This window comes from Macrobrachium nipponense, chromosome 5 (assembly GCF_015104395.2).
Source record: "Macrobrachium nipponense isolate FS-2020 chromosome 5, ASM1510439v2, whole genome shotgun sequence".
NCBI lineage: Eukaryota > Metazoa > Arthropoda > Malacostraca > Decapoda > Palaemonidae > Macrobrachium > Macrobrachium nipponense.
The window spans coordinates 145,112,825-145,126,181 of record NC_061107.1 but is presented as its reverse complement, the minus strand read 5'-3'; the positions used below and the strand labels follow the sequence as shown (position 1 = coordinate 145,126,181).

The following is a 13,357-nucleotide window of genomic DNA, read 5'->3' as shown; positions in this document are numbered from 1 at the left end:
CTTCTGAGTAAGGAAATCGAGAAGAGGAACTCAAGGAACAAGCAAGGGAAATTGAAATCCATCTAGGTTCCAGGAGACCTGATTCCCTATCCTTGCTTCGAAGCGCCAAAGACAAGATAAGGTCATCAACGCTGGGCCCGTGTATAAACAGTTATGCATATTTCGATACCCATCACTGATGGAATACAAAAGATGTACAACTCAGGTACAGAAGGGGCATCATAAAAAGGCCACTGAATTCTCTAAAGAGGGGTAGAGACTGCAACCCCAGCTTCGAAAATGGCCCACTAAGGCTGGTACAAGAAGCTACAAGAATGACATCTGCAACCATGATATTTTATTCAATAGTTCTAGTACCAAAACTTTATTGAAGAGCTCTTTGAAGTTTCAAGGGTTCCAAGGAGAATGAAATATGAATATAGTCAAACTGCCCTATGAATTTCTCTTCTGCCTGACCAGGGGATGCAAGATCTACCCACTAGGAAAGATCTGCTCTCAGTTCATCCACGAGAGCTAAGACAACTTGAATCAAAATCAAACATGAATTGTTCACAGTGGAGGTTCTCTTGCTTGGAAAGAAAATGAGAGAAAAACGCACCTCCCTTCTCTATGAAGAATACACACTAGGACAAGAGGTCACATCTAGAGAACTACTGCCATCCAGGTGTAAACTAAGATCAATAAGCACTGAAGCGGCCCCCTCCCCCCCGAGAGATACATACAGCTCTCCAACATATGTGAGAAGATTCCATCTTCCAGGGAGTACAACCTGGAAACTTATGGTTCCCCTGTGGATTCCTCAACCGAATTCCAAGATGGAAAGCAGAACTGATGTCAAGAACTGATGTTTTTGAATCAAAATCAAACATGAATTGTTCACAGTGGAGGTTTTTGGTCTTGCTTGCTTGAAAGAAAATGAGAGAAAACGCATCCATCCCTTTACTATAAAAAAGAAGAATACACACTAGGACAGAGGTCACATCTAGAGAACTACTGCCATCCAGTGTAAACTAAGATCAATAAGCACTGAAGCGGCCCCCTCCCCCACGAGAGATACATAGCTACTCCAACATATGTGAGAAGATTCCCATCTAGGAAGAGGTCACATCTAGAGAACTACTAGGACGAGGTCACATCTAGAGAAAACTACTGCCATCCAGGTGTAAACAAGATCAATAAGCACTGAAGCGGCCCCGGCCTCCCCCCCGAGTGTGTATTCTATGAAGAATACACACTAGGACAGAGGTCACATCTAGAGAAACTACTGCCATCCCCAGGTGGGGTAAACTAAGATCAATAAAGCACTGAAGCGGCCCCCCCTCCCCCCCGAGAGATACATACAGCTCTCCAACATATGTGAGAAGATTCCATCTTCCAGGGAGTACAACCTGGAAACTTATGGTTCCCCTGTGGATTCCTCAACCGAATTCCAAGATGGAAAGCAGAACTGATGTCAAGTCCAGAAGAGGTCAATGAAGAGGGGGGAGGACTCGCATGAACACTTATAACACTGCAGAGATGTCAAAGCACAGGTTCCTGAACTAAGAAACTCTGTCATAGAAGACGGGCCTTCTGGTCTGTCTCCATTCTGCAGACAACCGAGAGATCTTGCAAATTATCGTGCAACCTCTCTGACCTTGTGAACCACCTATCGACACTGTGGCTTCTGATAGCCCTGCGGACACATGGGTATCCTAAGACTTGACGACACCTCATACAAATTGAAGACTATGCGGGGCTGTTTGTAGCGGAAAAGAGAATCTTGAAATGATTCATAAGGGCCACAAAATCCTTTAAACTAGAGAAACTAAAGATTGTGAGCGGGTGTTGAGCGCTCATTGTCAGGAGCTGAGAAGTAGAAAGGTGAGAGTACCACAGCTCTCTTCCAAATTCAAGGACAAGAGCAGACAATCCAACTATCCTTGTCCGCACAGGATAGCATTGGGTGACAAACCTAAACGATGACTCTCGTTCCTGGTTCCAATAAAGACATATCAAACATTCCATATCTTTATTATGTAACACTTACATATGTAACTCCACTTGCGTTACAAGGGGCAATATTGCCGTGAAAGATTTCATACGGCTGACGTATTTAACCCTCTTACGCCGAAGCGGTAAAAAAAAAAATTCTCCCGTGTGCTGGAGGTGTTTCAGAGTGAGCGCGGAAGTGGAAAAAATATTTTTTTCAAAAAATCACAGCGCGCTTAGTTTTCAAGGTTAAGAGTTCATTTTTGGCTCTTTTTTTTTTTCATTGGCTGAAGTTTAGTATGCAACCATCAGAAATGAAAAAAATTATCATTATCATATATAAATAATGCGATATATGATAGCGCAAAAACTAAATTTCATATATAATTGTATTCAAATCGCGCTGTGCGCAAAACGGTTAAAGGTAACAAGTTACTTTTTTTTTCGTTGTAATGGACACTAAATTGCGATCATTTTGGTATATAACACATTGTGAAATGATAAAAGCGACACAGAGAAAATATTATCACAAAATAATGCATGAATTCGTAACGCCCGGACGTAAACAAATATTTTTTTCAAAAATTCACCATAAATCTTAATATTGTCCTAGAGACTTCCAATTTCTTTCAAAATGAAGACAAATGATTGAATATTACTATACTGTAAGAGTATTAGCTTACAATTGCAGTTTTCGACCATATCTGACGAGTTAAAGTTGACAAAATGTTGAATTTTTTTATATATGTATTTTTTATATGCAATTATTTCGCAATTAAGAAAAGCTACAACCTTCAAATATTTTTCTTTTTATTTTACATGAAATTGCACACATTTTCATATATAAAACTCTATGAAATGCCTAATATGAAAAGGAGCAAATATTCCGAGAATGGGACGTACGCATTTTGGAGATTTGTGGCGGAGAATCTGCGCGCGGAGGGAAGGAAAGATTTTTTTTAAATTCACCATAAATCTAAATATTTTGCTAGAGACTTCAAATTTCTTTCAAGATGAAGATAAATGACTGAATATTACTATACTGTAAGAGTTTTAGCTTACAATTGCGTTTTTCGACCATTTCGGTAGAGTCAAAGTTGACCGAAGGTTGAAATTTTGGCAATTATCGTTATTTATATGAAAATATCTCAAAACTGATAAAAGCTACAATCATGAATATTTTATTGTTGTATTCTACATAAAAATGCGCACATTTTCATATATAATACTTCATGTAACGGCTAATTTACAATGGTACAAAAATTATGTCAAAGTGACAAAATAATTTCTGAGATGTGTCACAGATACTTTTTTAGTGCGGCGGAAAAAGAAATTCGCGCCTGCGCGCCTGCGTAACGATTGTAGAAACAAACAACACCTTAATCCGTGAACTCCCAGCATCACCCAAGGCGCGTGATTCAAGAGTTTTAGGCTGGTAGGCCTATAAGTATTTTTCCGCGAATTTTAAAAAAAACTTTTGTAAGTCGACGTAAAATACGTCCAGTCGGCACACGGGAGACAAAAAATGTCGACGTAAAATACGTCCAGTCGGCGTAAGAGGGTTAATGTGCATGACAGTTATGTTGCCCAAAGCTTTAGTACGGTGTTTTGACAAGAAGCTAACGCCCGACAGAACGGAACTAGATGTGTATAAACAGATCAAAAATCACGTCTAAGTGCACTGACCTCGATTCCTTGCTTAATCAAGTTTTTGCAAAAAATGAAAGTAAGCAACAACAAGTAAACATAGTTAATAATAATCAATCAGCAGCAGGGATGACTTGTTACAATTGTAAGAGGCCAGGACACATGATTTCAGACTGTAGGACACGTTATTGTTCAATTCATAACAGCTCCACTCATTCATATAAACGTTGCTTTTCACGTAATCAACAGCAGAATCCTAGAAACACACAAACCGTTGCCAATGATAATAAGAAGAATCCTCAGTACTATAAGAAGAAGCAGACGAACAACAACGCTGTTCAACATCAGAAACAAACAAATAGTGCTTCAAGTAACTCTGTTCCCGGGCTGTCTAGCCAAAACTCACAAGGCCAGACGAATTTTCCGAGTGTGCAAAGCAAAGCAAATACCACGTAATCAACTCCAGCGGGGGAGAGAATGATGTTGGGTCATTCGTATCAACATCTTTTGTATCAAACAACCAATTTAATCATTTACAAGATCATTGTGAGACAATCGATTTTCCTATGAACCACACGACCGAATCCAAAAAATCAGTGCAGGTCCCCATAGATTTTCAACATTCACGCTATCATAAGCCAAAATGAATTACGACCCACATTACACGCAGTAAATTTAGAGCACCGATCCTTCACACTGTTTTTTGATTCTGGTAGTCCATGAAATATCATGGATCTGCGGACTCACCACTTGTTGTTTTCGAACATCCCAATAGAGAAGTCCAGAATGAGGCTCGCGGGTATTGGAAATAATGAATTAAATGTGGTAGGAGTAACTCATATTCAGTACAAGGTCGGTAAGCGCACGTTTACCGATACCTTTAGTTGTACAAAACATTGATATGTATCCAGCTGTAATTATAGGATACCCGTCTATGGGCATTCAATACATTACCTTAGCCCCTGCCAAACACGGCGTGTATATCAAAGGAAAATTCTATAAGTCTTCCAACACCTTAAAATCAGTTTTGGACAAAAAAAGAGACAAACAACCAAACAGTAACGTACGTTGAGGAACCAATCACTTGTCTCATGAATCAAGAAATAATTCAAGCGACCCAACAGAATTCTCGCACACCCGTAATAGCAGCTTGCACACAAACTCTCGAGCCGAACGTAACTTCGAATATATATTAGTGCGAGTAAAGAAAACTTTGCCGGGATCTGAAATGTTAATCCTTTCCGACACACTGAAAACTAACGGATTGTCCGTAACACAAGCCATATACACAGTCGGCTCACAACAACAATGTAACATTGAAGTCTGTAATCATTTGAATACCACTTTAGTAATCCACAAAAATCAACACATCCTGGATGTGGAAGTTTATAAACATCGCATTCTTACCATCACTGAGATCAATCACGCTCAATCAGTTGCGGATGAATCCCTTTTGCAATCTATTAAAAGTAAAATCAATAAAGACATTCAAGAAGAGGAAATTCGGCAGAAATTTCTTGATCTTTTAACTGAATATCATGATGTTTTCTCCACTACCAAGGGATCCTTAGGAAAAACGGATGTCATAGAACACCAAATAAGGTTAAAAGACAGGCATAAAGTTATCTATGTACCTTCGTGCCGACTCCCTATGAAATTCCGAAATGAGATAAATGACGAAGTAGGTTAAATGCTAGAAGAAGGAGTCATTAGGAAATCGAACAGCCCTTATAATTTTCCGTTAATAGTCGTACCGAAAAAAGATCGAACCTGGCGTATCTGCGTAGATTTCCGTCGCTTAAATGAGGAAACGATCCCTGATCGATTCCCAGTGCCATGTACGGACAATATTTTATTTTTGTTAGGTCAGAACAAATATTTTACCAGTTTGGACTTACTTAAAGGCTTTCACCAGATACCTTTAGAAGAAGAGAGTATCCCATACAACACCTTCACCACAGCCAGGGGACATTATGAATTTTTACGTATGCCTTTTGGTTTACGTTGCGCCCCAATAATATTCATTAGAATGATTAACATAGTGTTTGGAGACTAGATAGGGGATATCCTACGCCTATATGGACGACCTTGTAATCTTTTCTAATACCTTAGAAGAACATCTACGTAAACTGGAGCTAGTGCTACAGAGACTAAGGCAGCATAATTTAAGGGTAAAGATAAGTAAGTGTGAATTTTTCAAAACAGAACTAGTCTATTTAGGTTTTACGGTGTCTATTCAAGGTCTTAAAGTAGTCCACGATAAGGTGTCGGCTATCCGTAACTTCCCAATACCTACTAACGTCAAGGGGATACAGCAATTTTTAGGCTGTAGTGGCTACTACCGTAGGTTTATACACAATTACTCAATAATAGCCGCTCCTCTAACCGATCTTACGAAGAAGGGCGTAGATTTCATATGGTCTGAGAAGCATCAACAGGGGTTTGATACCTTGAAAGATGAATTGTGTAGTTCTCCTATATTAAAATTTCCTGACTTCGGTAAGGAATTCTTTATTGCAACAGACGCCTCAGACCTAGGAGTAGGTGGAGTACTGCTTCAGCAATATGACAAACAGTTTTTCCCTATAGCTTTTTATTCATGTAAACTGAGACCTTCCGAAAGTAAATATGCAGTAATAGATAAGGAAGGGCTAGCTATTGTTAACTCACTAGTGCATTTTAAGTTCATAATATATGGTCATCCCATCAAAGTTCTTACTGACCATAAGCCCCTAACCGACTTCTTTAAAGGCTTTAGTCAGTCCCAAAAGAACTCGGTGGCATATGATCATCCAAGACTTTGGGGTAAGGATCGGATATCTACCTGGGAAAGCAAATATCATTGCTGACGCATTATCACGCAACCCCGCGTCATCTTGTACGAAGCCATTAGCTGAATTAGTAGATATACCAACATCTGTGCCTATTGTTAAAACTGTATCTGAACAGGAAGACCTGGGTTGGAGCGCTGAACTAATACAGACTGAACAAAGAAAAGATCAGCAATTAGAAAAAATAATAGATGCTTTGAACGGAAATCCTAAGGAAAAGGAATATATAAAGTATACGCAGCAGAATTATATAATCAAGGATAATATTCTGTGTAGATCCGTGACAAGGAAAACCCGCAACACCTCACAGGTGACTAACGACCAGGTAGTGGTACCAATCTCACTTATACCAACTGTCTTAAACTGGTTGCATTCCAATCCATTACATGGTCATCCAGGGTTCTCTCTCATGTCACAGAAAGCCAAATCATTATTTTATTGGCATACGATGCTTACAGATATAGAAAAAACATAGCTAATTGTGGCACTTGTCAGGAAAACAAAGGGCACACGAAGACACCTGTCAGCCTAGGGGCTTATCCGGTGCCCAATCAACCCTTTGAAAGAGTACACTTAGATTTATTAACAGGGCTTTACGAGTCGGACAGAGGAAATAAGCACCTCTTAGTAATCATAGATGCCTTGACTCGATATACAGAACTAATAGCGCTTAAAACTAAAACCGCAATCGAATGCACTAGGAAGTTTTAAGAGTGCTACATTTGTAAACATGGAATTCCACACATGATAATCTCTGACTCGGTGAGAATTCAATAATCATTTCCTTAACTCATTGTGTGAATTCCTTTGCATAAAGAAAATCAATACCATGATCTACCACCCAGAGTCTAATGGGCTAGTGGAATGAGCAAATAGAAAGGTTTTAAAAGTATTAACCCTTAAACGCCGAGTGAACGTATTTTACGTCTACATTTTTTGTCTCTCAGGTGCCGACTGGACGTATTTTACGTCGACATACAAAAGTTTTTTTAAAAATTCGCGGAAAAATACTTATAGGCCTACCAGCCGAAAACTCTTGAATCACGCGCCTTGGGGGATGCTGGGAGTTCACGGATCAAGGTGTTGTTTTGTTTACAATTGTTATGCAGGCGCGCAAGCGCGAATTTCTTTCTTGCCGCACTAAAAAGTATCTGTGACACATCTCAGAAATTATTTTGTCACTTTGACATAATTTTTGTACCATTTTAAATTAGCCGTTACATGGAGTATTATATATGAAAATGTGCGCATTTTTATGTAGAATATAAAAAAAATACTCATGATTGTAGCTTTTATCAGTTTTGAAATATTTTCATATAAATAAGGATAAGTGCCAAAATTTCAACCTTCGGTCAATTTGACTCTACCCAAATGGTCGAAAAACGCAATTGTAAGCTAAAACTCTTATATTTTAGTAATATTCAATCATTTACCTTCATTTTGCAACTAATTGGAAGTCTCTAGCACAATATTTCGATTTATGGTGAATTTATGAAAAAACTTTTTCCTTACATCCGCGCGGTAACTTCCGAAAAAAATCATATGTGCGATTGTGGTAATGTTTGCACCATTTTAAAATTAGCTGTTACATAGTTTTATATATGGAAATGTGCACAATTTCATGCACAATACAACTAAAAACAACCCATGGTTGTAGCTTTGATCAGTTTTGGAATATTTTTATATAAAAAATAAGTGACAAATTTTCAACCTTCGTTCAACTTTGACTCTACCGAAATGGTTGAAAAACGCAATTGTAAGCTAAAACTCTTATATTCTAGTAATATTCAATCCTTTACCTTCATTTTGCAACAAATTGGAAGTCTCTAGCACAAGATTTTGATTTATGGTGAATTTATGAAAAAAATAACATTTTCTTTACGTCCGCGTGGTAACTCTTCCAAAAAAAATCATACGTGCGATTGTGGTAATGTTTGCACCATTTTAAATTAGCCATTACATAAAGTTTTATATATGAAAATGTGCACAATTTCATGTAGAATACAACGAAAAATAATATACTCAGAGGTCTGGACCCTGGCTGCACGGTCTCACCCATACACTTGGTAACGCTCGGACCGAGACAGTTCCTGGTCCAGAGGTGGAGCCTCTAGAGCCAGGAGCAGAGGTACCAGCAGTGGCTGGTACTTCTAAAGTTCCCGTCTTTCTCTTCCCTGGGGAAGGAGAGACGGGTCCCGTTCCTTCGAGAACGGGAAGACCATGAAGTGGAGAAGGTGGCAAAGATGAAGACGAAGACGAAAAAGATGACGACGACGACATCTTCGCCAACTTTCTCAGGACGGCAGAAGGTTCTCCCATCCAGGACGGAGCTGGCGGCTGCCGAAGCAGCAGGCCCCAGCATGACCTGGGAAGGAGGACCTGACAGAGCAGCAGTGGAGAGAACGCTTCCCCAAGGAGGGTTATGAGACTCTTGTATGGCAGGCGAAGCATCTGCCACCACCGAGACCAGACGGTCGCGCGAACATGACCGTCGTCTAGGTGGGGCTGAGCATGCACCTGACTGGAGAGAGCCGATACCGTCCTCCGACTCGTCCAAGTCCTCGTCGAGGCCGAAACCTCTCAAGAGGACTGTGTGTGCAGGACCGTCACGTCAACCCTGGGAACTGAACAATCACCGCGAGAGTGATCACAGGCAAGGTGCGAGTCACCTGAGTGACTCGCTCCTTTCTTCCACCCCCGGTGCCCAAGTCATGATGGTGAGCGGACTCAGCATCAGCGACTCTGGATGAACGCGAATCCGAAGATTATGTGCACTCGGGGACTCGCGAACAACCCCCGACACGGAACTAGTCTTAGGGGCAGAACCTCTACGACTAGCAGCATTAGTGCAAACTGAAGTTTGCGCTTCTACGGCTCCAACACGCTAGGCCTTGGGGACAGCATGACAGTTCCCGTTCCTTCGGGAACAGGAGAGCCAGTGGAAGACCCAACTGCCTCCTCAGTTGAGGAGACAGACCCTTAGAAGTCTCATGACGAGACTTCTTAGGGGGGAGACTACCTTCTTCTACGGCAAGGAGCCATAGGAGTTGAAGGGGAGAGACTGACGAAAATATGAAAATCTTAAAAAGGAGGATGACGACACTTGATGAACTATCTTCCTCTTCCATTTCTCCAAATTCTGCGAGACTTCTACCATCAGGAATAGTTAATCATCACAGGGCAGCGCCGAAAGCTTCGTCCAGTGACGTAACTCCAGGGTAGTTAAGTGGTAAATGAATATGATTACCAGCAGGGGATCAATACACACACTTGAGGTATCACAACAAGCTACAAGTCACAGGTACCATTCCAAGGTTAGGATAACCAACACGAAAAGCTATCCAACCAATACTGCTGTAAACACAATCACCACTGTTAGTCTGTAAAATAAAAAATGATTAAAAGTAATAAGGATACTCCTCTTGCATCCAAGGGCACTGCCCTCCGAAGTGAGAGGAAATCCTTCAAACACCAACACCACACGCCCCCTCTTCTACCTTTGTCCAATAGCTAGTGAAAGGATGAAGGAGAAGAGAAATTACCAGAAAAACAAAACAAAGGACAAACCTTTGAAGTTCCCCTCGGTAATTCCCAAAGTGTAAGAGTAATTTTTGGATGAATACACAAACGTCTTGTTACACACACTCAAGGATCAATATCACTCACATTAAATACATGTCTCGTCTTCACGTTAAATACATATTTCATCCTCACGTTAAGGGCAAAAGTATGTAAATAATAAAGATGTTGGCATACCTTTGCGCCGACCCTTAAAACAAAGTAGAAAGGCCGCTATAAAGGCTATCACAAAAAGTGGGTTTGCATATTAATTGAATTTAATATTAATATAAACAGTATATTTAAAAAACAAAAATAAATAAGAAATATCCCACCAGGAAAATGATCAATGGCCAGTCAGCAAGAACTCACAAACACCTAACTTCATCGGAAGACGGCCGAAGGCAAAGTGGAGTGTTTCATCCAGGCAGGCTGGCCTACCCGCCTGCCACATGGTAGTTACTGCCAAACGACCTTGTTCAAGAATTTAACGGCCGTAATTCCAGCTACGCTGAAAGTAATTCCTTATGAAAAGGACCGAGGGTTTGTATATCGTGTAGGGACAAATCATTAACCGGTAAAAACAACTTGCAGGGCTTGAATTACAACTAGATAAGTAATTGAAAGTATTGTTGAGAGAATAATAAGTAAACAGTTTGTGAGTAAATACAAAAAGCAGGATAAATAAGAAAGAAAACACAGTACAACACTAACTGGACGTGACTTTTTCTTCGGAGGAGATGTACTTTCATCAAGTCCTGTGTGTGACGATAAGAACTCTGTGACCAAATCGCAGAATGTCAAAGCATCTAACTTGTGCCATGTCACTAAGCATTCACCTGTTCTTGGATCTAATATTGCAACATGGGGCCATTCTGATACTTGATAGAACATCATGTAGCGCTGTCCTTCCTTACTGTCATGATAAACCTACAAAGATACATGCAACATATGAGTACTATATCAACACCATCCTTCTACATCATTATCTAAGAAACTATAGAAAACCTAAACACACTCATTGTGAAATTTACATAAAACATTTTTTTCTTGTGATAAGAGGAAAACTATCTGCTAGAAGATAATACAATTTATAATACGTATATAACAAAAATCTCTTAATCTCTTCATGATACAGCAAATGTCTTAAGGTTAATAATTATGCAGAAAGGATGCATAAGAAATAAACAGAATAAAGACAAATTATGAAAAATAAACATTAATAAATATTCCTGAGTATTTTTAAATTATATTAAAAATTCAAAATAATTAGTATTTTTATATAAGTAACTTACCAGGTAACGACATAGCTAATATACTTTCTACTCGATGGCAGCAAAAAGAATTCAAATTTCCCTAGAAACCTTTAAATGTTCAGTGTAGGAACACTGTTCCACCCACTACCAGTAACACTAGAAATAGCTTGGCCAACCACCTCACTCAATTTTGTGTTGCACTCATGGAAACACCGAGTGCGGCATGGTGGTAACTTGTTCTTATTTCCAGTTTTATCACTGGATTCCAGAGGAAATTTGCTTAACCCTTAAACGCCAAAGCGGTAAAAAAAAAAATGTCTCCCGTGTGCCGGAGATGTTTCAGAGTGAGCGCGGGAGCGGAAAAAATATTTTTTTCAAAAAATCAGAGCGCGCTTAGTTTTGAAGATTAAGAGTTTATTTTTGGCTCCTTTTTTTGTCATTGCCTGAAGTTTAGTATGCAACCATCAGAAATGAAAAAAATTATCATTACCATATATAAATAATGCGATATATGATAGCGCAAAAACGAAATTTCATATATAATTGTATTCAAATCGCGCTGTGCGCAAAACGGTTGAAGATAACAAGTTACTTTTTTTTTTCGTTGTAATGTACACTAAATTGCAATCATTTTGGTATATAACAAATTGTAAAACAATAAAAGCAACACAGAGAAAATATTATCACAAAATAATGCATGAATTCGTAACGCGCAGACGTAAACACATTTTTTTTTCAAAAATTCACCATAAATCTAAATATTGTCCTAGAGACTTCCAATTTCTTTCAAAATGAAGACAAATGATTGAATATTACTATACTGTAAGAATATTAGCTTACAAATGCAGTTTTCGACCATATCTGATGAGTTAAAGTTGACCGAATGTCGAATTTTTTTTATATATATTTTTTTATATGCAATTATTTTGCAATTAAGAAAAGCTACAACTTTCAAATATTTTTCGTTTTATTCTACATGAAATTGCGCACATTTTCATATATAAAACTCTATGAAATGCCTAATATGAAACGGAGCAAATATTCCGAGAATGGGACTTACTCATTTCGGAGATTTGTGGCGAAGAATCCGCGCGCGGAGGGAAGGAAAGTTTTTTTTTTAAATTCACCATAAATTTAAATATTGTGCTAGAGACTTCGAATTTGTTTCACAATGAAGATAAATTACTGAATATTACTAGACTGTAAGAGTTTTATCTTACAATTGCGTTTTTTCGACCATTTCGGTAGAGTCAAATTTGACCGAACGTGGTTTTTTTCTATTTATCGTGATTTATATGCAAATATTTCAAAAATGAGAAAAGCTACAACCTTCAACTATTTTTTGTTGTATTATGCATGAAATTGCGCACATTTTCATATATAAAACGTTATGTAACGGCTAATTTAAAATGGTGCAAACATTACCACAATCGCACGTATGATTTTTTCGGAAGTTACCGCGCGGACGTAAAGAAAATGTTATTTTTTTCATAAATTCACCATAAATCGAAATATTTTGCTAGAGACTTCCAATTTGTTGCAAAATGAAGGTAAATGCTTGAATATTACTAGAATATAAGCGTTTTAGCTTACAATTGCATTTTTCGACCATTTCGGTAGAGTCAAAATTGACCGAAGGTTGAAAATTTGTCACTTATCATTTTTTATATGAAAATATTTCAAAATTGATGAAAGCTACAACCATGGGTTGTTTTTAGTTGTATTGTGCATGAAATTGCGCACATTTTCATATATAAAACTTTATGTAACGGCTAATTTAAAATGGTGCAAACATTACCACAATCGCATGTATGATTATTTTCGGAAGAGTTACCGCGCGGACGTAAGGAAAAAGTTTTTTTATAAATTCACCATAAATCGAAATATTGTGCTAGAGACTTCCAATTAGTTGCAAAATTAAGTTAAATGATTGAATATTACTAAATTATAAGAGTTTTAGCTTACAATTGCGTTTTTCGACCATTTCGGTAGAGTCAAAGTTGACCGAAGGTTGAAATTTTGGCACTTATCCTTATTTATATGAAAATATCTCAAAACTGATAAAAGCTACAATCATGAGTATTTTTTAGTTGT

At 38.4% G+C, this 13,357-nt stretch overlaps 1 protein-coding gene across 1 annotated transcript in view; it reads right to left on the bottom strand.

The window, feature by feature from the left end:
* Positions 1-13,357, bottom strand: part of LOC135215709 (UBX domain-containing protein 7-like) — a 250,423-nt gene that overhangs the window by 22,108 nt on the left and 214,958 nt on the right. Inside the window, exon 6 of the mRNA XM_064250667.1 lies at positions 10,722-10,937. Coding sequence (XP_064106737.1) covers positions 10,722-10,937 — 216 coding nt within the window. The remainder of the gene's footprint in view (positions 1-10,721; positions 10,938-13,357) is intronic.